Raw genomic sequence first — 25,950 nt, forward strand, 5'->3', positions numbered from 1 at the left:
TACAATAAAATATTTTCCAACTTAACGAACTTAATTAATTACTTAAATTAACTAAATATTTGTTCAAATTATAATGATAAACTATCTAAATAATATTAAGTTACAAATAATTAAATATATAATTTAAATATAAAAAAACATTCTATTACAAAATAACTAATTACATTTTTAAATCATAAAAATAAAATAATAAAAGTCGTGCTTGTAAGCGTAACTTCACTAATTAAAAGTGGAAGTGTATCTCGATTTCAGTGATTTTTTTTTTTAGAAAAATAGAAGTTGTGTTTTAGAACATTCAGTATGAAAAAAAAAAAACTAAAAACATGTTTTTAGACACAATTTTAGTGTGAAATTAAAAAAAAATGAAAATCGTCTCTGAAAGCACGACTTCTAATCTTTAAAAAAATTAATTTCAATAGAAGTGCACCTAAGCAAGACTTCTTTATTTTAAAGTCATTCTTCCAAACACAACTTACCAATTTCTGTAATTTTCTAAAAATTTATTAATTTTGCTAAGAGCAACAAAAATTACACTAGGTACATAAATTTTTCCATTTTGTAGCTTTATGACTAAAAAAAGTTTCTCTAATTGCAAAGATAAACACTTGTACATTTAGATTTTATATTACATGTGTAAATGATAATATCAAAATTGCAAGGCATATATAAATAAATAAAGGAGATAGCTTGAAGTGTGCCTCCAAGTCAAATCCCTGTCCCATAAAATTTTGATAACAATTTATTACCACCACCACATAGTAACAAATTACCAGACTCAATTCTATTTTTTAATAGAACCCTATCAATCAACAAGCTCTCACTTGATGATTGTAAACTATACTCAAGAGGGTCACAATAATTTGATCTCATAGTTGAAGACTTCAACACCTTTTTTTCAAACTTTTTTATGTATTGATGTATGTCTTGTTGAATTGCAGAGGTTTCAGATGGCTTCTGTGAAAAGGAAAAGCAGGGTTTGGAACCAGTTTCTGTGTTGTCAGGGGTTGAACTGACTTGACCATGAAAAGCTCCCACAGTATCCATATTGGCAGGAGATTGTGAGATGCCATAATGCATATTCATCGATTGTCCTCGAGTGGCAGATTCCTGTGAAAATGTAACAGAATTATTTAAGAAAATTAATGTTCACGATTTCCTTTAGGAGTGTATAAGACCAAGACAGAATTTGTAACTACAATGAATTCAAACAGGTTTACGTCCCCCAACACATTTTTCGAGACTTTAATGGAGTGGAAAATTAAGGAATTGGAATCAATATTAGCACATGACTATGTCATCATTGAAAGTTGAAATAATTTCAATCCATATATTGGAAAACATTCTGCCTCTTAGCAACCTTTGTAGAAAGATCTTCCCTAACAAACCCATTTGACAAGAGTTATAGTAAGCTAGTAAAAAGGCGTCTTCTCCACTCCTATAACAATCAATTTTCTTCCTGCCTTTTGGTTCTTATTCTCAGAGCATAAGCAACTGATTAAAACTTGCAACTTCCTTAGAGCCAATTATTTTGAACCATCATAGAAGTCAAGTTGTTGGTTCCAACCTTCTCGATGAAACAGAAAATCAAGAAACTGGAATCAATACCAGTACATCTTTAATCGCTGGAAGTAAAAACTTCCAAACTTTCACAACCCACATATTTAAACAGTATATACAAGGGTGTACTATCCCACTGGGTGAGATTGGCTGCATGGCTTATATGCTTTCATTCAGCTTAAACTTGCAATATCCTTTAGCCAAATTATTCTGAACCGCCATAGATGTCAGGTTTTTCCCCCTTCACTCTCCTACTGGGTTGTGAGAGAAATTTTACTGGCACACAATTAAGCAGCCTTGAAGTTATTATAGGTCTAATATCAGCATAAAAAAGTAAATACTAAAAACCTGAAGCAGCAAACAAACAACATAGTTTGTCAGTGGATGTTACTTGCATCTTATGAGAATGCGTATACTTCAAACCCCATTGTCTGTCAGGTATCTATAAGCATGATAGTATCCCACCTTTAATTAGTTAATATTTCTATATTAATGTCTACCAAGATAACCGAAAGTGTCAAATAATACAATGAAATAAGATTAACAAGATATTATTTGAGAAGTTTACTAGGGATTTAGAAAAATATTATGCAAGAAAATAATCTTGAGAGACCTGTTAATCATTGAGGAATCTAATGAAATTAGAAACTGAAGCATTAGGACTTGCCTCGGTTAAAGATACATGGCTGCAAGCTGAAGTAGGTGGACCAACCAAATTGAGTGAGGGATCCTCTTGGGATGAAAAGTCAGAACTATCAAAAGTTGATAGCGAGACACACTCATCAAAATAAGCCTTGGCATCTTCTGCAAGACGTTTTGACATCCTCCTTCTTTCAAAGCTAGATGACTGTGACCAAGTTTTTGGTTCATTAAAATGGAAATAGAACAGATATAAATATACAAAAAAATGCACACCTGCACAAATATCTATAGCAACAGCTACAATATCATCATCTTCATCTCACATAGCTGTGAGATTAATGAGTTAGAATATTCATCACATAAGGTTTATGATTTAGGCAAACCTTTCCTCTCTACATACGTAATGATAAGTTTCATGCACAACACAAAACACATGCTATAATGGGCAAAGAATTTAAGAATCACACATGACAAGTTTGAAAAGTTGCATTAGAATAAACAAAATGCCAAAAGAAAACATACTTTTCTTGCTGTACGAGACTTCTGTACAATTGGGGTCTTGGGATATGGAAGAACCTCTCTCAAGATTCTATCCAGTTCCTGTTCACGGTGTTCTTCAACGGCTAGTTCTGCTCGAAGATTTCTAGCTCGCTGCTGGGACTGTAAGTATGATGAGGTATGCTTAGAGTGAAATTAAAAATAGACGAGACTATAACCCTAATACACAATATAACCTCTAAAACAAAGTAAGGGCAAGATTTTTTTGTAGTAATTTGATCGTGAGAGAGGAAATAAATTGGTTGCTCATTTGAGTGTTGACACATAAAAGCATAAAAGGGCTTCAGAAACAAACATGTTCTTGGGCAACAATGATACCAACTCTCAAGCTCAACTATGAGATGAGCATCAACAAAGAATGGAATTTTAACCATGCTCCATTTACAAGAATAGATTGGAAAATCACCTCTTCATGCTTTTTGGCATACTCTTTTCTAATCTCCAAAACCAATTCTACTGCACCAGGGTTTACCAAGTCAGGAGGAATATCAGCCACATTGTTAACAGAGATGGCAGTAACATTTCGCTTTTGGATAGCCTAAAATCCCAGAGTTAGAAACAAGTTAGAAAATAGCATAAAACTTCCCTTTACAATTATATCAACAATAAATAGCACTCAGACTGTGAGTTGTGTTGTGATGAGCAACCATATAAATTAAAGTCACAAGAAATGCAGAAAATGATAAAAGTCATATTCCTGGACCAGTTGAACTTTCAACTTCGAAAATGCATTGAAACTTGAAGAGGTTGTCCTCAATTTTTTTTGTCAGCGGCAATTTATGACTTATTCGAGAATAAACTGAAATGCCCTGCTTCTTGGCTGACTCTGTTAATAATACTTAAGACTAGTAGCTGTCAAACCCAACCTTTTTCTTTGATAGCTTTATAAATGTTTATAATATATATGATTTTAATTATTAGTATGAGAGACACACAAACACATACTCATAAAGATAAGTCTTTCCTTAAATAGTGGCATGTTGTATCAATCACCATTGGCTAAAGCAATTCAAATAGTGACAGTTGACTTAAAGCCGACAATGAGAAAGATAGGAGTTCATGAAACATACACTTTGAAGTTCAAATTGAATCTCAGAAATAGCACGCCTCACTTCAGAACGAACTGTTTCATATATATCATTGGCTTCTGGCAAATCTCCCTGTACTGACTATAGAAATCAAGACCCAAACATATACCAAAAGTTATCTAATTGTGGTCAAGAAGAACAATTATTCATTTTATTCATAGTCTTTATATCATAGAAGCATTAAAGTTTCTCCCTAAGAAGAATAATTTCTCGTGCATTGAAATTTCCTATTTGTAGAAATAAAATCTACATCAATGAACAGTGGCATCAAGTTTATTTTAAGCACACGTGACACAAAACTATGGATTACTTTGTATGGATTTTTAACAGTAAGAGGAATGAAATGGAATAGAATTACTATAATATTGTTCAGATATACTATGATAGAATGGATTATAATTTATAAACAAAAAAGTTGGTTCTACATTGGAAGGGAACAAAAATAGAGGCAACAAATGGTGAAAAAATGGAATGGATTCTACTTGGTTCCTTTCAATTTCACCATATTTTGAAGAGTAAACCTTCATATTATTAGACCAAAGTTACACATGTCACCACATGTCCTGCAATTTTTTATTTCCAAACTAGTCCTTGAAAGATCTAGAACGTCACCATAACAGTCCTCAAATGATTTTATCAAGCAGGTAGCCCCTAGAGACAAAAACTCTAGGGAACTAATGTGGATGCTAGTAGCTTTGAAGGATCAACTTGATGGTTTATCAATAATAATTTATACTATTCTATTCCGGTCCTTTCAATCAATCCAAACATACACTACATGCTTTGTTATACCTCACCTTAATCTGTTCAAAAACTGCCTTGATAGTTTTCTCATCAGAACCAAATCCAGAACTTGCTGTTGAAGCTTCCTCATCACAGGTTTGAGTTTGGAAACCAGGCTGCAACAAACAAAATGACCATTAAAAAATAAGTAAACTTTTCCTGGACTCCATGCTTACAATATACCACAACACACACCAGCAAGGGAAGGAACTAACCAAAGTGGCAGTAAAACAATCTGAGACCTCAACAGATGAATGCCGACTAGACCACGTGTTCAAATCCTTCACTTGATCAGTCACACCATTCTCACTTCTTCCCACCAAATCACCTTTTCTATTACTCCACACTAACTTCAAACCATTCCCTTCTTTACATTCAACCTCGCTCTGTGCAAATAACAAATGTGCAAATAAGTTTTCAATGCCCCCACACCAAAATTAACCTTACCATGTTAATTCATTTTAGTTTTTGTTCTGCATCATTAATAATATTACTAGAGATCTAAATACAAAAAAGGTAATTAATATTACATTGAAAAGCTACAATAGCCCTTATTTAAAAAACTAATTTTACCTCTTACACCACACTTGTTATTTGACAGATGGAGTTCCCAGTTGCCAAATTTCTCAACAAAAATTTAAGTTTCCAAAAACATATAATGATATTAAAGACACAAACAAACAAAACTTTCATTCATCAATTTACATTATACTACATCTTTTTTCAAACAATCAAATCCCATAATACAATTTTAGTCCCTCTATTCAATTTGCTTTATCAGTGCTCTATTCTAAAATAGACACGTTCCTACCTTAGACTTTACTTATCAGCCTCATGTCCATGATAAAAAAAAAATGTAGGTTCAGTATTGTATTTAAAAAAAATTCACAATTTTATTTTAACCTTCAACTTTGCCTGCATTTATTTCTTATTTTATTGTTAAATCATTATTCAGGACGTTGAATGAATGTATTTGGACTACTAGTATTCAATTCAAACAAAACAAAATAATTAAATCATACGCAAAATTTGCCTAACACGAAAACTTTTATAAAAAAAAAATCATACGCAAAATTAATACTTATATGCAAAATACCTCAGAAGTAGAATAGTTCAGATGCCGACTCGATACCGGGCTCTGCGAAACGGACCGCGTCCGTCGACCCGATTCCGCTCTGGAAAGAGCCCGACCCGATTCCCTCCGCGCCGGTTCGGCACTTCGCGCCGCTGCACGCGCCGTGGAAGTTTCTGGAACAGTTTTTGCAGACTGCGTTTCGTCGAAGAGAGGATTATCCCTCTTGTTGAGGAACTCAGTGGAAATGTCGGAACCGCCCCTTGCGAACGCGCTCACGCTCCTCGACCTGCGAGTGGGGTTGGGAGCTCTGGTGGAGGATCTGCCGGAGGAAGAAGAGGCGTTGGAAGAAGCAGAGGATTGTGTTGCTCTTCGCGAAGAGGATTTGAAAGCTGCAACTGCCATTGCAGAGATTTCAGAGAGAAAGTGTGAGAAAATGAGAGAAAAATTTTAACGGATTTTGGATTTTAGAGAGAAAACGGTGCGAAAGTTGCATCTGTGTTCATCTTCGTCATTGATCGGATTCAGCAATGAAAGGTTTTTATTTTATTTTATTACTATAATTTATTTTATATTTTGTTAATTTTTTGTTACTATTATTATTTGTGTGGCCCTTTGTCTGAATCGTGTGTTATTGAAGAAAGTTTATTAATTATCAAGGATCATATGTTGTTTTAAGAAACCAAGGGTTTAATAATTATTTTAAGGGTGGGCTTGGATGTTAAGAAAGAACTAAAATAGATAAATAAAAATTATATAGGTCAAATAATAAAATTAAAATTGCTTAATTGTATAGAAATGGAAAATAAAAATAAGTAAAAATGGAATACAATTACCATTATCATGATTAAAAATAACTCACTTTTTCATTCTTCTTCTTATTATTATTCTTTTTTCTTTAATTTCATGTTACCAAAATGGCTAAAAGTGTTAATTAAGAGGTTTCCTTTTAAAATTATTATTTGTAAAAAAGACCTTCATAGTTTATTTCAATTTTGATTTCTATATTTGAAAATGTTGGTTTCTTATTTATATAACTTATATTTTGAGGTTTTAATTCATCTAATCTCCTTTTATTGTAGATTTTGATACTTTTGTATTGTTTAGATTTTTGTTTTTATAATGAAAGATCATTAATCTTTTCTCTACTTTTAAAAAATTGTGTGATATTGAAAACTTCATTATAAAAAAGTGTCGGAGATCCCACATCGACTAGAGATAAGGACCTTTCATTGTATATAAGTAGGTGCAAACCTCATCCTCATGAGCTGGTTTTATGGGATTGAGTTAAACTTAAAGTCCACTTCGTAAGATGGTATCAGCATCATTTCGATCCTATTCTAACAAATGTTTGTTGGGTTTATCAGACCACCACCTTTCATTCATTGTATATAAGTGGGAATAAGTAAAAGTTGAATTCACTTCCTGAATACATAGAAGCTGCTACAAGTTTTGAAAGAGAACCAGCCCAATGCATGTGTGGATAAATTTGAGCAAGTTGTTCAAGAGAAGTTGAAGGTGCTTCAATGTTTACTTTCAATTTTGGTTAATAGTAGTAGGATTTTAGTGTATTTTCCAATATATTTAGTTAGTAAATGTAATATAATTGAGAATGTTATAAAAGGCAAATTTTATTACATATATATTACACTTTCATTGAACATTTTGCAGGTTTCAAGTATGGAAGAAGATTTTAATTTTCTTTTATTTTTTTTTTCTTATTGGACCGTCTAATGATAATTGTCTTTATTGGTTTTTTCTAATTTGAAATTTGTTTTATTTATCTTTTGAATTGTGTCAAATATAGAGTCACAATGTTTTGTTAAGGTCAATTACATTTTTTGTTTTTGTTTCGACAAGCTGTCTGGTGATAGGAATGTTTACATTTTTTTTAATTGATCACTTTTAATGTGTGGTTTATGCGTGGGAAAGGAGAATTATAATTTTAGGATTTATTTTAATTTATTTATAAGAATTATTTTATTTATAATTTTTAGGATTGTAAAATAAACGATTAAAAAAAATAAAAATAAAAGAATACTTTTGGCATATTTTAATTGGATTTGTAAGATTTGTTTAGTGGTTGGCATTTTCATAATTATTGAAAATTTGGTTTCTTAATTTGTGTTGTTTGGATTCTCTTAAAGTGATAAATAGGTTGGTTTTGAGAATTATTGGATTGAATTGTTTGTGATAAAGTTGTCCTTGATGAGATTCCAAGCTTAATTTTTTTAACTAATTTGTTTTAGTGTGATTTCACTCATGTTTGCTTATACCGTAGAACTTAGGTTAATTTTCTATTTTGCAACTTTGTTTGGAAATTAAATGGATGACAAATTGTTCACAACTAAAGAATTCAATGATGAATGAATTCGATAATCAATTTGTTTTCTAATTTATGATACTTTGCATTATGATACTTTGAAAGATATTAGGTACTTGCATAGTTATGTCAAATTGATTGTACACTGTTTTCGAGCGGGGGTTGGGTCCAAGAGTACAATTCGAGGTGCTTCTTGATCGGTCGGTCTGCACTTCTATTCCTCTTCAAGCAAGCTTCTTAATCTCTTCTCACTCTATCTCTCGGTCTCCACAAATTCCGTATATGGAAAAGGCACTCTGACGCTTAAGTCAGAATTCAGTATTCAACACTCGGAGGGACGCAAAATAAAAATTGCAGAAAGTAGGGCTAAATTTCACAAGTTTCGGCAGAGGATAGCCTTGGTTTGCACGAAAATTTCTGAAAAATTCTTCCAGAATAGTTTTCTCCTGAAATTCCACGTAGGAATCTCCACTGAATTTGGGACGAAACATGACAAATTTCGGGTCAAACGGATGAGTATTCACTCACGAAAAAAATCAAACAGTTTTACACACAAACGAACTTCCTTTCACCCCTGGCAATGATCAATAAAAAATTTATTGTCAGTCTTGTGGGACGAATCTGGAGCTCAAATCTCAGCCAAAACTCAACAGACTCAATGACGAACGTCTGGTCAAAATTTCAGACCAAAACACCCAAGGAGTAAGGCGTAGTAAGTCCCAGACCGAGAGTGAACAAAACTGGTTTTTCGAAAACAAAACGTCCTAGCTTTTCTTCCCCGTATCTTCGTTTTGTTATTAGTTTATGGACGTGCCTCCTTACCTGGGTGCAAACAACGTATGGAAGTACTTGTATGAACTTTTTCAGCGCAATACGGACACAGAATAAAAATTGCAGAAAGTAGGGAGAAATTTCACAAGTTTTGGTAGAGGATAGCCTTGGTTTGCACGGAAATTTCTGAAAAATTCTCCCGAAATAGTTTTTTCCTAAAATTTCACGTAATAATCTCCACTGAATTTGGGACGAAACACGACAAATTTCGGGTCAAACGGATGAGAATTCACCCACGAAAAAAATCAAACAATTTCACACACAAACGAACCTTTCTTTCAGCCCTGACAGTGATCAATAAAATATTTATTGCCAGTCTTGTAGACGAATCTAGGGCTCAAATCTCAGCAAAAACTCAATAGACACAGTGACGAATGTCTGGTAAAAATTTCAGACCAAAACACCCAAGCAGTAAGGCGTAGTAAGTCCCAGACCGAGGGTGAACAAAACTGGTTTTTCGAAAACAAAACGTCCTGGCTTTTCCTCCCCATATTTTCTTTTTGTGATTCGTTTATCGACGTGCCTCCTTACCTGGGTGCAAACAACGTATGGAAGTACTTGTGTGAACTTTTTCAGCGCCACACAGACGCAGAATAAAAATTGCAGAAATTAGGGCGAGATTTCACAAGTTTCGGCAGAGGATAGCCTTGGTTTGCACGAAAATTTCTGAAAAATTCTCCTGGAATATTTTTTTCCTGAAATTTCACGTAATAATCTCCACTGAATTTGGGACGAAACACGACAAATTTCGGGTCAAACGGATGAGTATTCACCCACGAAAAAAAATCAAACAATTTCACACACAAACGAACCTTTCTTTCAGCCCTGGCAGTAATCAATAAAATATTTATTGCCAGTCTTGTGGGATGAATCTGGGGCTCAAATCTCAGCAAAAACTCAATAGACACAGTGACGAATGTCTGGTAAAAATTTCAGACCAAAACACTCAAGGAGTAAGGCGTAGTAAGTCCCAGACCGAGGGTGAACAAAACTGGTTTTCCGAAAACAAAACGTCCTGGCTTTTCCTCCTGATATTTTCTTTTTGTGATTCGTTTATCGACGTGCCTCCTTACCTGGGTGCAAACAACGTATGAAAGTACTTGTGTGAACTTTTTCAGCGCAACACAGATGCAGAATAAAAATTGCAGAAATTAGGGCGAAATTTCACAAGTTTCGGCAGAGGATAGCCTTGGTTTACACGAAAATTTCTGAAAAATTCTTCCGGAATCGTTTTTTCCTAAAATTCCACGTAAGAGTCTCCACTGATTTGGGACGAAACGTGACAAATTTTGGGTCAAACGGATGACTATTTACCCACGAAAAAAATCAAACAGTTTCACACACAAACGAACTTTCCTTTCAGCCCTGCCAGTGATCAATAAAAAATTTATTGTCAGTCTTGTGGGACGAATCAGGGGCTCAAATCTCAGTCAAAACTCAATAGACACAGGAAAAATTTCAGACCAAAACATCCAAGGAGTAAGGCGTAGTAAGTCCCAGACCGAGAGTGAACAAAATTGGTTTTCCGAAAACAAAACTTTATGGCTTTTCTTCCCCATATCTTCTTTTTATGATTCGTTTATCGACGTGTCTCCTTACCTGGGTACAAACAAAGTATGGAAGTACTTCTGTGAACTTTTTCAGTGCAATACAAACGCAAAATAAAAATTGCAGAAAGTAGGGCAAAATTTCACAAGTTTCGACAGAGAATAGCATTAGTTTGCACGAAAATTTCTGAAAAATTCTCCTAAAATAGTTTTTTCCTGAAATTCCACGCAAGAATCTCCACTGAATTTGGGACGAAAGCCGACAAATTTCGGGTCAAACAGATGAGTATTCACCCACGAAAAAAATCAAACAGTTTCACACACAAAAGAACCTTTCTTTCAGCCCTACAGTGATCAACAAAAAAATTTATTGTCAGTCTTGTGGGACGAATCTGGGGCTCAAATCTTAGGAAAAAATTAATAGACACAGTGACGAACGTCTGGTCAAATATTCAGACCAAAACACCCAAGGAGTAAGGCAAAGTAAGTCTCTGACCGTGAGTGAACAAAACTGGTTTGACGAAAACAAAGCGTCCTGGTTTTTCTTTGCCGTATCTTGTTTTTGTGATTCGTTTATGGACGTGCCTCCTTAATTGAGTGCAAACAACATATGAAAGTACTTGTGTGAACTTTTTCAACGCAATACAGACGCAGAATAAAAAGTGCAGAATGTAGGGCGAAAATTCACAAGTTTCGGTAGAGGATATAGCCTTGGTTTGTACGAAAATTTCTGAAAAATTCTCTCGGAATAGTTTTTTCCTGAAATTCCACGTTAGAATCTCCACTGAATTTGGGATGAAACACGACAAATTTCGGGTCAAACGGATGAGTATTCACCCACGAAAAAAATCAAACAGTTTCACACACAAACGAACCTTCCTTTCAGCCCTGACAGTGATCAATAAAAAATTTATTGCCAGTCTTTTGGGACGCATCTGGGGCTCAAATCTCAGCGAAAACTCAATAGACACAGGGATGAACGTCTGGTCAACTTTTCAGACCAAAACACCCAAGGAGTAAGGCGTAGTAAGTCCCAGACTGAGAGTGAACAAAACTGGTTTTCCGAAAACAAAACGTCCTGACTTCTCTTCCGCGTATCTTCTTTTTGTGATTCGTTTATGGACGTGCCTCCTTACCTGGGTGCAAAAAACGTATGGAAGTACTTGTGTGAACTTTTACAGCGCAATACGGATGCAGAATAAAAACTGCAGAAAGTATGGCGAAATTTCACATGTTTCGGGAGAGGATAGCCTTGGTTTGCACAAAAATTTCTGAAATATTCTCCCAGAATAGTTTTTTTCCTGAAATTCCACGTAAGAATCTCGACTGAATTTGGGACGAAACGCGAAAAGTTTCGGGTAAAATCGATGAGTATTCACCAATGAAAAAAAATCAAACAGTTTCACACACAAACGAACCTTCCTTTCAGCCCTGGCAGTGATAAGTAAAAAATTTATTGCCAGTCTTGTGGGACAAATCTGGGGCTCAAATATCAGCCAAAACTCAATAGACACAGTTGAAATTTGTCGCATTTTGTCCAAAATTTTTGAAAGAATTTTTCGGAAATTTTGTGCAAAGCAAGGCTATCCTCTACCAAAACTTGTGAAATTTCGCCCTACTTTCTGCAATTTTTATTCTGGGTCCGTATTGCGCTGAAAAAATTCACACAAGTACTTCCATATGTTGTTTGCACCCAGATAAGGAGGCATGTCCATAAACTAATAACAAAAAGAAGATACGGGGAAGAAAAGCCAGGACGTTTTGTTTTTGGAAAATCAGTTTTGTTCACTCTCGGTCTGGGACTTACTACGCCTTACTCCTTGGGTGTTTTGGTCTGAAATTTTGACCAGACGTTCGTCATTGAGTCTGTTGAGTTTTGGCTGAGATTTGAGCCCCAGATTCGTCCCACAAGATTGGAAATAAATTTTTTCTTGATCACTGTCAAGGCTGAAAGGAAGGTTCGTTTGTGTGTGAAACTGTTTGATTTTTTTCATGGGTGAATAACCATCCGTTTGACCTGAAATTTATTGCGTTTTGTCCCAAATTTAGTGGAGATTCTTACGTGGTATCTCAGAAAAAACTATTTCGGGTGAATATTTCGGAAATTTTGTGCAAACCAAGGATATCATCTACCAAAACTTGTGAAATTTTGCTCTACTCTCTGCAATTTTTATTCTGGGTCCGTATTGCGCTGAAAAAATTCACACAAGTACTTCCATATTTTGTTTGCACCCAGGTAAGGAGGCACGTCCATAAAAGAATCACAAAAAGGAGATACGGGGAAGAAAATCCAAGACGTTTTGTTTTCGGAAAACCAGTTTTGTTCACTCTCGGTCTGAGACTAAGTACGCCTTACTCCTTGGGTGTTTCGGTCTGAAATTTTTACTAGACGTTCATCACTGTGTCTATTGAGTTTTGGCTGAGATTTGAGGCCGATATTCGTCCCACAAGATTGGAAATAAATTTTTTATTGATCATTGCCAAGGCTGAAAGGAAGGTTCGTTTGTGTGTGAAACTGTTTGATTTTTTTCGTGGGTGAATACTCGTCCGTTTGTTTTGAAAGTTGTCGCGTTTTGTCCAAAATTCAGTGGAGATTCTTACGTGGAATCTCAGAAAAAACTATTTCGGATGAATATTTCGGTAATTTTGTGCAAACCAAGGCTACTACTAAAACTTGTGAAATTTCGCCTTACTTTCTGCAATTTTTATTCTGGGTCTGTATTGCGCTGAAAAAATTCACACAAGTACTTCCATATGTTGTTTGCACTCAGGTAAGGAGGCACGTCCATAAAAGAATCACAAAAAGGAGATACGGGGAAGAAAATCCAGGAGGTTTTGTTTTCGGAAAACCAGTTTTGTTCACTCTCGGTGTGGGACTTACTACGCCTTACTCCTTGGGTGTTTCGGTCTGAAATTTTTACCAGACGTTCGTCACTGTGTCTATTGAGTTTTGGCTAAGATTTGAGGTCCAGATTCGTCCCACAAGATTGACAATAATTTTTTTATTGATCACTGCCAAGGCTGAAAGGAAGGTTCGTTTGTGTGTGAAACTATTTGATTTTTTTCGTGGGTGAATACTCATCTGTTTGACCTGAAATTTGTCGTGTTTTGTCCCAAATTCAGTGGAGATTCTTACGTGGAATCGAAGGAAAAAACTATTTTGGGAGAATTTTTCGGAAATTTTGTGCAAACCAATGTTATCCTGAGCACGGTATATGACGTACCTGGTTCTTGAATTTGGATTTGGTGCCTATTTATATGATTGTCATGAGCCTTTTCTCATTGGGCCAGATTATGGTGTGAATCATGTTTAGGGATACATTTCCTGGTGTTTGATTGCTGATTAGTCTCATTAATCCTACTTAAGCGTAATGGTCTTTGTGGTGTCGGCCGGTTTGCCAAGACATGATTTCGGTCGTATGGATCTACCGGTATATATACCTATAAGATTTTCATTAACTTGAATGTTATCTAGCTCTTAGTTTTACTAATGTGTGGAAATTGTCATTGTACAATATGTATGTATGATTTTGTCAAATTGAATAATAATAATACTTCTTCCCAACTCCAACTAGTATTTCCCATGTGTATAATACGTATGTATGATTTTGTTTGATAATATCGTTGGTACCTTAAAATTTAACATCTTGAAGTTGTTAGTTTAACTTGTTCATTTCTCTCTAATTTATAAATTCTTAAACAACATTAGGTTGAGTTAAGTATGATGTAATTGTTTTCATCCTCAATGTTCCCCATTACACCATAATCATCATAAATATTCATTCTTTATTCATTTATTACTTTCTAAATCAGATTGTTGGCTTCTTCTTTTCTTTCTAATGGTATTTGAAAATAAAATTGAAATTCGTGGGATGAAAAGATAAAATAAAAATTCAATCTTAATTTCAACTTTGTTTCACACTAACAATTTGACATTATTTTTTGTTTCATAGATATTCTCTATAGGGTATGTTTTTAGTGAACCTTGTAAAACTATGAGTTGAACAAGTGTTCACTAAGAAAAAAAATATTAAGTTGTAATCCTTGTAAGTTCTTTGTAACTCTGAAAAATAAAAGAACTTGTTTGTAGTGAATGTGGTCGTGAACATATAAAAAAATTTGTTAATACTTTAATTGAATCATGTTATTTACTTACTTTTTATCGTTTTCTTTTAACAATTTTTATTATTAATGTGATGTTTATGTTGTAAACAATTATCTTTAGTGAACTTGTGTGAAATTACATAACAAATCCATTCTCAAAATCACATTTAGATCCTTTAAAAAGTAAACATATTAAATTCATTTTGAAAATACACTGATCCAGATAATAACATAACATCCTACACCAGTTATTGATGCTACCACCAAAATAAATGCTAATATAAAAAAGCACAGATTCTACAAACAACTTCAAAACTCGAATATAAGCACTTTAACACAAAGAAATGCATTGATTTAAAATAAATAAAAAGAATCCAACATAAAATGATATACCATTATACAAAGAATCATTTAGGATATACTCTTTAAACTATATTATAAAATTTTAAAATTAAAATAAAAAATCATTTAGATTTAATCTTGAGTGTTTAACTTCACTTCTTTATCAATGTTCTTTTCTTTCCTACCACTTTTATATTTATGCAAAAACAACTATCCAACTGAAATAACAGCATCAAACATATAAATAAATTTCCAAAGATTCAACCAAACACACAATTATAATGTTAGGTATTCTTAACATGATAAGTAAGTTTAAAAACTCTTCCATATAAACTATTATTTTTAGTTCAACTCTTCTCTCAGGCTTACATCACATCTTAATAGTACTCATTAAAATTATTTTAATTTTTTTAGATTAATAATTATATGTCTATCATTAATATCATGAAATTTGAATAAACATATTTTGAATTAGCTATTTTTATCACTTCATCTTCATCCTTATTTTTTCTACCAACCCAAATAGAATTATGGAATTATGGTTTGTCATAAGCTATTTCAACAAGTTGAGGACAATAACTATTCAAGACCAGGAGAGAACTTGCTCATTTGACACATATGAATCTCTATTATATGAATATTTTTTATGACTAATATCAATTGAAAAAAAAGAATAATTAGATTATTCGATGAAGACTAATCATCAACAAAATTAATATATATTTTTGTTCTCGTTTAGGTTATCGGGCCCATAGAATGATTGTCTGATGCACCTGTCGGTCGGTCACTCTAATCTCTAATCTTCATTTCCTCCAACCCGTCCTTTCCTTCTCGTCTTGCCTCTCGGTCGTTTGGGAGCACAGACTCAGATGATACTTGCAAAAGACATTCCGATGATCAAGTCAGCAAAGGACTCGACTCTCGGTTGTCAGAGCACTGTAGATAATGACGTACCTGATTATTGAAATCTGCGCTATTTATATATATCTTAATGGACCTTCGTTAGTGAGCCGGATTAGGGAATTGGACCACGCTTAGGATCGCGCTAAGTAACCTTTTAATTACGAATTAACTTTGCTAATTTGTTCAACTCATGATTCGTCATCATGGGACGGTCGGTCACACGATACCTCTCGACTGTGGTTATCGTAAGTGGATGACCATGTGATCTGCAATGCTGACTGAGTCGGGATGATCGCCCTACTCGTACCAGTACAACTTTACTGCAATAAAATAGTATATAAAAACAAAAATAGTTTTTTTATAATGTTAAATAAAACAAATCAATGGAAGCATTTATTTTTTCTTCCCAAACCAAGACTGTGAAAGAAATAACCTATTTTATAGAATGTTTTTATTAATCTTCACGAATTAACACAAGACAGGCCATGTAACCCAATAATTAATAATAAAATAAATAAAATAATTATAATAAATAATTTTAAATTAAATAATGTATTTTTTTTTTTATGGTTTTCGTTTTATTTTTCATCTTCTACTTTTTGTTCCTCTTTCTTTTTGCAAATATTTGAAGAACAAGTTTGTGTGATAGAAAAATAAGTTAAAAGAAAAAACCGCAGAAACTGTATTGTGTGACTCCAAGCGCAATCAATTCTCCAGTGGAACTAGAGCTGCCATCTTCGCAGCCACGTCGATGGTCGGAAACTGCTTGCCGCCGGTGAAGATCACCGGAAGCGGCCGGCCGGTGCTCGAACCGAACGAAATAGAGTGCTTCTTCCTCTCCGGTGTTGATCTTCTCTGCGAAGACGACCCCACCACTTCCTTCCCCCACCTCAAATCCGGTCTCCTAATCCTCACCACCCACCGTCTCCTCTGGCTGCCGGAATCCGATGCCTCGAGCGGTGGAGCAGCCGGTGGAGTCCCCCTCGCCGCGGTCTCCCACATTTTCTCCGTCAAGAAGTCCCTTCGCTCGGTGTTCTCCTCGCCGCGGGTCCGGTTCCAGGTGTCGATGTCGCCGGAGGGGCGAGTCGCGGCGGTGGGATCGCAATCGGTGGTGGTGACGGTGGTGGTGAGGGGGAAGGGGGACTGCGACGCGTTTCTGGCCAAGCTTTGGGAGAATTGGCGCGCCAGAGCGTGGGAGGACGCAGGGAGTGGGTCGAGTAATGCGGCGGCGACGGCGGCGGCAGAAACGGCGACGCCATCGTCATCAGGAGGAATTTATTCGAGTGACGGGACGGTGAAGATGGTGGGAGTGTCGGGGATACTGAGAAAAGAGCAGGAAATGTGGGAGAGTACTGATAGAAGCTTGCAGGATGCTTTTCAGGATTTGAATGCTCTCATGGTATGCAATGTGTTTGCAAAAATGTCTTCTCTTTTTATTTGGTACAATTTGAATGCAGCATGTTGCCCCCTTTGATTTTAGAGAGTATTTTGAGAAATTTGGCTCCTTGTGTTGTGGTAAAGTTGTTGACGAGAAAATACCAGGGTACACCCTTGTGCCAGAAGGCTCATGGCTATAAGAAGGTATGGGGAGAGTCATTGTATACCGCCTCTCCTTGCATATGCAAAGAGGCTTTCGAGCCCATGATCAACTGATCACCAAGGTTTAACATTTGTGGTCGTTGATGAGAAACCAAATGATTACTATTCGAACACGTTTTTTGATTTGTTATGCATGTATACATAACATTAAGTGTTTTTTTTTTTTTTTTAAGGACTGAGATACATGATTTGTTATACATGTGTCGGTATCATTGACTATTGATTTTCTCTTCAACAACAGTTGATATTACTTACTTTACCCTTTATAGCAAGTTGTTCACTTTAGAGAGTCAATGGTTGATATTACTTACTTTACCCTATACATCGAGTTGATATTACTTTAGAGGAGTCAGTTACATTTTTGAATGTTTGTATAGGAGACATAGATAATTATGTATGATGTCAATTATTTCATGTTCAGATAATGTATCTGGTTTGTTTTGTGTCTACTTTGATTGTCTGAAAATATTATTTGGTAGATAAATTTTTTTTCTTGTTGGAGCAAACGAGGGTTGTTTTTAGTTTTAGCAATGGTATCTGGAGGAATGCCTTCTGCTTAAAGTGTTGTGAACGGCTTTATAACTCATGTGGTGATAATTATATGTGGTGTCAATTATTTCGTGTTTGAATAATGTAACCAGTTTGTTTATTTGTGTCTACTCTGATTGTGTGAAAATATTATCGGAAATTGGATAGATAATAACTTGTGTATTTATAGCAATAGTATTTGGGTTTTGTGAAAAGTGTTAATGGTGACTTCTAACTCATCTGGACAGGAAGGATTTATGAGTGTGGAGATAAGAAATTATTCTATGACAGAAATTTTATATTACGCATCATGAAAACAGTTTTGAATAGATTATCTGCTTTGAGCTTTTTGGTCGAAAGAGGTTACCATAGATAGATTGAATTGCGCTTTCCAAAAAATGTAGTTAGTTTGAGGGATCTGTGACCTGTAATTATGGCATAATAGGATTTGGTTTAGAATTTGCAAGTGCATTATAATTTGCTGAAAATGTGTTTCCTTCTCATTCTGGACTTAGTTAATAAAAAGGGCAACATCACTCAATTAGACTGAGGAGGGACCGGTACGGTCCAATAAATGTCATATTTTTTCTGCTAGTTTTGTAGGTGAACTTGTGAACTGAACTTTACCTTTGTGCTTGTACAAACAGTCATCAACTCATACTTTCTCCAACTTGATTGTAACAATTGTAGTTTCATCAAAAAGTACTTTGCTGAAATTCTTTATCTGGTTATTTAGTTTGTATTAAGGTAAAGGTGTTCAAATTTTGGGTTGATGTTGGATTTGCAGAGCAAGGCTAAAGAGATGGTGATGCTAGCAGAGAAAATGAGGCTAAAACTTTTGTCCGGCTCAAATTCTCAAACAAATGCGACTAATGATGAGGAGATGGGTTCAAAGGAAGAGATGCAAGATTGGTTATTGAGTGTTGGTATTATATCCCCAGTCACCAAAGAGTCTGCGGGTGCTTTGTATCATCAACAACTTTCTCGTCAGGTTCTATAATTACTCCTCCTCAGCCATGTGTTATTTTCATAGTAATAGAAAGATCATGCAATTTATAAGACATGTTAAGAAAGATAATTATTATTTGTCAAAACTGTTCTGCTCATTGTTTATTTTAGGAATTTTATATTTTATTCTTGCTTATTCTTTATCACAACCATATCTCGTTATGAATACTAGGTTTATGTATTTAGAAACAATCCCATAATCACAGGAATTTGTCTATTTAGAATTAGCTCTCCATTCCTAAAATAACGAGCAAGGCTTATGTATGAATAGGTCCAATGAGCTCATAATTGATACAACAAAGTACAATATTATTCCTTATTGGTCTTTTTTTCCTTATCATTTAAAAGGTTAGTTTTGATCTAAACAGTTTACAATTGCAGATTGTTACTGTGGAGCCCTTTATTCCTGCTATTTTTTTGAGGGCATTCTCGTTACTTATGTTGTTCAATAATTGAAAAAGTTACCATTTCAAAAGTCAACCAAAGATTAGAATATTTTGGATTAATTGAAAACCTGAAGATATGTTTCATGTACACAAAGCTGTGGTTTAAATCTTAATGCATGCACAACATTGTCCCAGTGTCTCTGTTTCTTTGGATTGCACAATAGTGGTCTTTTGACTCAATTTTTGTTGTGCAAGAACCTAGAAAAAGCTCATTGAGTCTCTCATTTATGGGGATGTGGGTTGTTGGTTTTGATATTTTGTACACCTTCAGGTTGTGCTCATATCATTTTATATGTTTTCTCACTTGCATAAAAGTACCAAGAGAAAATGGCCTTTTTAATTCCCTTTTGTTTGTTTTCTATAATTCTTTTTGTTTAAAATAATCTAATCTGTCCTTGCTAATGCTTAGTTGGCAGATTTTATTAAAGTTCCACTTGAGAAAGCTGGGGGAATGATCAATCTTATTGATATATATTGTCTATTCAATCGTGCTCGTGGCACAGGTTCCAATACTTCCTTTTGTGTTCTCTTAAACATGATTTTCTATATCAAGTAATACATTTTTTGAACTAATGTTTCCCTTGTCTTGATTGTATTATAAACAGAATTGATCTCACCCGATGATTTGTTGCAAGCATGTTCTCTGTGGGAGAAGTTTGATGTGTATGTATGGCATTATCTTCTATTTAAATTACTTATTTTAATCTGTTCCATGGTTTTTAAAGTCGGGATTAAATTGTAGTTGGAGTGAAATTGTTGTAAAATCGTGATTCAAGTTGTAAAATTATGATTTTAAGATTTCTTGAAGCTGGTCAAGTTTCATTTTCAACCCTGTTTTTAAGTTAGCAACCCAGTTTTGTAACAGCTGGTTAGTTAGTGATTTGTGAAGCTTCTTCTTTGTTGTCTCCTGTCCATAATTGAAGGATGAAGCTGCTGCTTCTGCTTCATAATGAACCCTAACCACTGTTATTCTTCCTCTGTTTGAGTCAGCTGCCACCCACCATTGTTCCTTTCTCCAGTCACCATTTTTTCTCTGTTCTGCTTTTTTAGATTTCTTTTTTGTTTGGAGTTGTCAGGTTTTGGTTTTTGGATTTTTCTGTTCTTGTTTGAACCCAAGCCACCTTTTTTTTATGTTAGCTCGGTTACCGTTCTGAACTAAAGTGGAGATGGATAATAGGTTACGATTTATGAATATTATGCATGACATTTATGTAATGTTGATTATGAATTCAGGTTATATATACTAATATGCATGTCTATGAACTTATATATTAGCATATTTATATGAATTTTGTAAAATCATACTATTCAATTAACAATTTTACATTTTGTACTCCCCTTCCTGATTTGTGGTAAAATCCTGATTTTAACCAACTTGTTAGAATTCTACCCTGTTGAATACTTTAATGCAATACCCTTTTTGGTTGGTTGTATTTCCATGCATTGATTGTGCTATCCAATTGTTTCAGCCCGGTGGTTCTGCGAAAGTTTGATAGTGGAGTCATGGTAATACAAACTAAGTCTCACAGTGATGAGGAGGTATGTTTGTTTTATCTTTTCTTCCGTGGTGGTTGTTTTTTGGGTTTTTCTTTTATTGTTATTTTACCTGCAAAAGTCATCCTTGTATAAATTGCGAAATTGTGGGATGAAGTTTGTGGATTGTTGTAGAATAGCTTGTATTTATTCTACCTGTGTTTTTCTAATGAGCCGTGAGCTCTTTAACCTTTTACATAGATTCTTCCCTGTTCAGACAGTGTTATAGGTCAGGGTGGGTCCCACAAAGAGGTTGGGCTTTCTTTTCCTGGGCCATTTAGGATTGGGGTAAAGAGCATATTTGTATGAATCACAGCAGCCAGGCTTGGAAACTGAATATTTATTAGCAGATTCAAAATTAGAGGTTGCTGCAAATAAACTTCATCTAGTAATCATGTTCTTTATTAAAAGGGTGTTATTCAAATCTGGTGCTTGATTGGCTGCTAATAGAATATTGTTTGCGTATGGAGATTGGAGAAGTAGTAGTCAGTGAGAGCAGAAAAGGATGAAGTAGGAGTAATGGGAAATGAAAGAAGAGGTGGTTATGCTGTAATGGGGAGACTGGAATTGGATAGAGAGTGGGAAGTTGTCAGACTTAAGTGAAGCTTGGAAAAGGATATACAGAGATAGAAAATCTATCATATTAAGAAACACTATATCCTTCATGGGTGGAAATGGAATACTTGTAGCTAAGGAATTTATAATCAGACAGTCTTGTCTTGTCTTCATTATTAAGAGAGGTTGTGTAAGTCTGTTAATAAGACAAGATAAATAGTAGTCAGGAAGGCATGCTCCTAACAAATGAAATGTGAAGATGCTTGAGCAAAAAGGGCTAGACTTCTACAATATGTCAGTATTTATGTTCAACAGTGGTGTAAGGCTTTGTTGTTTGTTATGAAATTAGGCTCCACCCATGATCAGTAAATATATGTTTAAAAAGAGTAAGCAGAAGCTGATGACAATCATGACATGAAGGCAACTGATGAGCCTTCCAAACAGCATGGTTCGTGGATTTCAATGAGCATTTTGTTTATGAATGAAATATTACAAGTGTTGGGCAAAGTTTTAACAGCATTTGAATCAACTATAGAAATGGAGCAAAAATATTCCTTTTAACTTTTAAGGATAGGGTATTGTTTATGAATGAAATATTACAAGTGTTGGGTAAACATCTGTAATGGACTGTACAAACAACATCTGCAACATTATTTTGATTTGTACTATCAGATTCTTCTATCTGCCATATAAATTTCTTTATGTATGATGTACTTGTAACTTAACTTTAATACATGAGATTATATTTAGATGATTTCAATCTTCTTCACCGTGTCTTTTATATTAAATATGATGGGGATTTTTCCTTATTTTATGTTTTTAGGTTGTCAGTCTTCATGAACGTTTTTTTTCATTTTCACTTCAACTTTTACTAATGTTGAAATGGTACGTGGTAAAATCAGACTAAAGTGACTTACTGCTATTTGGTTTAGGTTTTCAATAATGTCAAGATGCTTGTTATGAAACCTGATGCTCTTCGAGCTGGGATAAGTGCTAGCGATGCTGCAAGGACACTAGGGGTTGCCCCAGCAATGGCAAAGGAGCATCTCTTATCTGCTGAGAGCAAAGGTATGCTGCTGGATCACATTTCTTCCATCTTTTTGGATTTTAGCTACATAACCGGCTTCCGACTGTTAAGGCTCTGAGAAAAGAAAGAAGAATATTTGAATTTGAGAAAAACTGAAGTGTTAACTTATAAATTTGTGACGCGACTGTTGACAATAGGATTCTGCAATATAAATAAAGGCTATATAGCCTTCTTCTTGAATTTCTCAAGGTGGGCTTCATGAGACAACAAAAGTGTTTCAACATCATTAATTAAAATAGGTTCAAGTTTGCTACTAATCAATGCTATAGTGGACTCATCCTCTAGCCAAAATTCAAGTATAATGTCAAAAGGCTCTTTATTGCATACATCATCACCAATGGCAGTAAGTGCATAAACAAGGTTTTGAATACAAATAAGGTAATAAAAAATCGAATCATTATCCAAAGAGGTAATGTGAAGGTCACATCTAAGCTCTTGAGCACGAGCATTAGTGTGTGAATGGAAGTAGTTTTGAATCTTATCCCGAAGTTGCCATGAAGATTTGCAGCCAACATGAGAAAGTAGAAGTTGATCTTTGCTCTAATAATTTAGTTATATCTTTAGTTGATGTGAGATTTCCAACTCACTTTGAACATCTTAAGTGTGGGAATAGGGGATACGATACGATAGACCCAACAAACCTTGTTAGTATAGAGTCTGATACCATTTTCAAAGATGGGCTGTAAGCCTAATCCAACCTCATGAAACCAACTTATTATAAGGTTATGTTTGCATCTCATTTATATACTGTAATTTTATCATATCCACAAGAATTTGTTCATATACCATGTTAAGGTTAAGAGAAAAAAGAAAGAAATATCTGAATGAGTAAAATTGTATATGACAAGATACAAATGATAAGAGATCAGCTATATATAGTTGTGTAACATTTAACAGTCTGTGATCAATATCTAACTGAGAAGATAAAGCATAACAAATTGTCAGACTCAACAGACTTTAACCAACTATACATCTGTTCAATCATTATAGAACATATACTACTGACTGTTATACATAGTAAAATACTACTCTAATATTGACTGTCATGGAATCTTTCCCAGGTTTACTATGCAGAGATATAAGCCCAGATGGATTTCGCTTCTATATTAACTTGTTCGCTGAAATTGACCAAGATGATATATATTTGTAAGTAAACTTTCTATACTTGTTGACCTGTAGTTTTGACTTATTGATACTCGAATCAAATATGTTCCCCTTGAGTTAAAATTTATATGGTATTAAGCCTACGTTATTTTATGTTTGCTCAGTATTTCTTGACGACTTGTCCTTACTGTTTTCTTTTATCTTTCCGATGTTTTTTTAATCATTTTAAATCATACTCGAGACATTCATTGAATTCCTTCTCACATGAAAAAAATTTCACTTTTATCTCATCCTTTTCATAGTCTCAGTGCTTCAAGATTTGAAAAATTCTCTTTAGATGATATGCTACTTAAGTCTTCCTACTTGAAATATAGAGTATATTATTGTATTTGAAAATTGGTGCTTCAACTAAGAAATTAATAACACTGGAGTTTCACTGGTTTGTGCTTTGTAGCTTCACTGGAGTTATAAATTGATTTCCATGTTCCTACACCCCATTGGTTTCTAGTGTAACATGTTGCGATGATATAATATGATTTTGTTCATTGATTGATTTCATTCATATAAGTTGCTTATTTATAAAGTGTTATATTGCCATTTATGCAGAGTAAAAGATCGAGGAATTTATGCCTCGTGGGTACAGGCTAACCATAGTCATGCTTAAGAGAGTTCCAAGCTTGTTGAACTCATGGCAAGTAAGGGAAAAAAATTACACGCAACGTTTTAGTGTGTTTCAATCAATGTGATTCTTTCTTTGTAGAGGACACTTAATATAATCATTGTGTAGAAGGATTATGATACTTAAAAGATCTTAATGCAAAACTTAATATATTATGTCACTTCATTCCAAAAGTTATTGTTACTTCCGAGCAAGATCTCTATGATTACCATGGTATCCATCAGTTTGTAGTGTGAAGGAGATGCTGCCATCTAGGAGACGCACTGGGCGTTTTTCATTGTTCAGTATTTGTTATTGTCTTTTAGTTAGTAACAAAAACCATGATATAAGCACTGCATAATGCGTTTTTTTGTATTCATTCAATTTCTGGTGTGAATGAAGGTCAGATTGTAAAATGGGTTTAGACCTAATTTGTGAGATGAGATCTGCATTCCAGTTTGTTCATATACACTGTAGGATCTAAAACACAATGCAAGATGAACATGATAGCAACGAGTTCGAGGCCCATGGTATTGACACTGAAGCACAAATAAACTAGGACTATCATGAGGAGGGACTATGTCTAGAATTAGCTTTTGCTTTCTATTTCTCCATAATTTTTAAAAATGTTAAATATGTTTGTTTGTCTTTGTACTATTTTCTTTTTTAAAGATTATTAGTTATTTTTTGAAAATTTGTTATTGTTTTGATTGTAGATTGATGTCCATTGTAAGTATTTTCATTGGTTGATAAAGTGACACCTCAAATTGAACTAATTTTACATACATAAGAATTCATTTCAATTATTTTTATATTACAATTACTTAAATGGTCTAAAGTCTGGACCAAATATGAAAATCAATTTCGTGTTATAGTATAAGAAAAAAAAACATATTTAACCATTTTAAAAATGACTATTCTATTTTTCATTGTCTATTTCAATACTGAATTATGAAAATCTTCTAGAAAAAGCTTTTCAAAATAAGTTTTTAGGAAACAAGTATTTAAAATATGAATTTAGATGAAAAAAATTAATTTTAGAATAAAATTACACATTAATAGCTAATGTTTGATATCAATTTAATATTAATAATAAAAAATATTTTAAATATTAATATTTTTTTATAAAATAGTATTTAATTTAATTAATATAGTAATTAATTATTTTTATCTTTAAATTAATTGTTATTAAATAATTTTTTAATGCTATTTATTATTTTGGCAAGATAAGTATATCATGATACTTTAAATTTTAATTTATTTATTGCCTCACATATCCCACTTTCTATTTTCCATAGTTTTCTTTATTTTTTTTTAATTGATGGTCCATGATAGTATTATTTTTATAAACTTCCTATGTTTGACTTCAATCTACTCAACGATTGTGATGAAATAAGAAAAAAACACATTGATTGGAACAAATGGCTAGGATAATTGTGAACAACATACCACCATATTTCTTTATATATATTATTTTGAATCCAACTTTTGCATTCATTATAAATTTAACGGATGCTAATAACACATTGTAAAACAATCCATAATAGTAAAACTGTATTTTGTTGTGATTATTAAAGACATAAATAAATTCCTTAATATTTTTAAAAAAAATTAAAATAATATTAGCTATTAAAAAAGTTTTTGAGAATACTGAAGGCACGTTTAGCTGTTTGGCAGGTATA

The 25,950-nt window shown here is 33.9% G+C and overlaps 2 protein-coding genes across 4 annotated transcripts; one reads left to right on the forward strand and one right to left on the reverse strand.

Moving 5' to 3' along the window:
* Nucleotides 1-541: 541 nt before the first annotated feature.
* LOC137825902 (uncharacterized) lies at nucleotides 542-6,232 on the reverse strand. 3 transcript variants are annotated; one of them, XM_068631718.2, is made up of 8 exons: nucleotides 5,725-6,232; nucleotides 4,844-5,014; nucleotides 4,643-4,744; nucleotides 3,828-3,917; nucleotides 3,164-3,295; nucleotides 2,722-2,859; nucleotides 2,225-2,404; nucleotides 542-1,107 (listed from the first exon to the last, which is right to left on the reverse strand). In XM_068631718.2, the coding sequence occupies exons 1-8, from the start codon at nucleotides 6,103-6,105 to the stop codon at nucleotides 706-708; spliced, it is 1,596 nt and encodes a 531-aa protein (XP_068487819.1). In that variant the 5' UTR covers nucleotides 6,106-6,232; the 3' UTR covers nucleotides 542-705. The 3 variants fall into 3 exon arrangements, with proteins under 3 accessions (XP_068487819.1, XP_068487810.1, XP_068487827.1); XM_068631709.2 differs by having other exon boundaries at nucleotides 3,828-3,926; XM_068631726.2 differs by lacking the exon at nucleotides 3,828-3,917 and having other exon boundaries at nucleotides 5,725-6,229.
* Nucleotides 6,233-16,316: 10,084 nt separating this feature from the next.
* On the forward strand, nucleotides 16,317-24,462 carry LOC137823982 (EAP30/Vps36 family protein). Its single transcript, XM_068629389.1, has 8 exons — nucleotides 16,317-17,149; nucleotides 18,665-18,868; nucleotides 19,741-19,834; nucleotides 19,937-19,994; nucleotides 20,801-20,870; nucleotides 22,352-22,487; nucleotides 23,568-23,652; nucleotides 24,217-24,462. Exons 1-8 carry the CDS (start codon nucleotides 16,502-16,504, stop codon nucleotides 24,272-24,274), a joined length of 1,353 nt encoding a protein of 450 aa, XP_068485490.1. The 5' UTR covers nucleotides 16,317-16,501; the 3' UTR covers nucleotides 24,275-24,462.
* Nucleotides 24,463-25,950: the final 1,488 nt, after the last annotated feature.

Source organism: Phaseolus vulgaris, chromosome 11 (assembly GCF_051622355.1).
Source record: "Phaseolus vulgaris cultivar YP4 chromosome 11, ASM5162235v1, whole genome shotgun sequence".
Taxonomy (NCBI): domain Eukaryota; kingdom Viridiplantae; phylum Streptophyta; class Magnoliopsida; order Fabales; family Fabaceae; genus Phaseolus; species Phaseolus vulgaris.

What these genes read in the sequence shown, in the direction of transcription:
- LOC137825902 (XM_068631709.2), bottom strand. Translation starts at nt 6,105, where the DNA reads ATGGCAGTTGCAGCTTTCAAATCCTCTTCGCGAAGAGCAACACAATCC. An exon ending in CAGTTTTTGAACAGATTAAG is followed by an intron (nt 3,927 to 4,642) that starts GTGAGGTATAAC and finishes TGATTTCTATAG; the next exon opens with TCAGTACAGGGAGATTTGCC. An exon ending in AGTCTCGTACAGCAAGAAAA is followed by an intron (nt 2,405 to 2,721) that starts GTATGTTTTCTT and finishes ACTTGGTCACAG; the next exon opens with TCATCTAGCTTTGAAAGAAG.
- LOC137823982 (XM_068629389.1), top strand. Translation starts at nt 16,502, where the DNA reads ATGGTCGGAAACTGCTTGCCGCCGGTGAAGATCACCGGAAGCGGCCGG. An exon ending in AGGATTTGAATGCTCTCATG is followed by an intron (nt 17,150 to 18,664) that starts GTATGCAATGTG and finishes TTGGATTTGCAG; the next exon opens with AGCAAGGCTAAAGAGATGGT. An exon ending in AGTCTCACAGTGATGAGGAG is followed by an intron (nt 20,871 to 22,351) that starts GTATGTTTGTTT and finishes TATTTGGTTTAG; the next exon opens with GTTTTCAATAATGTCAAGAT.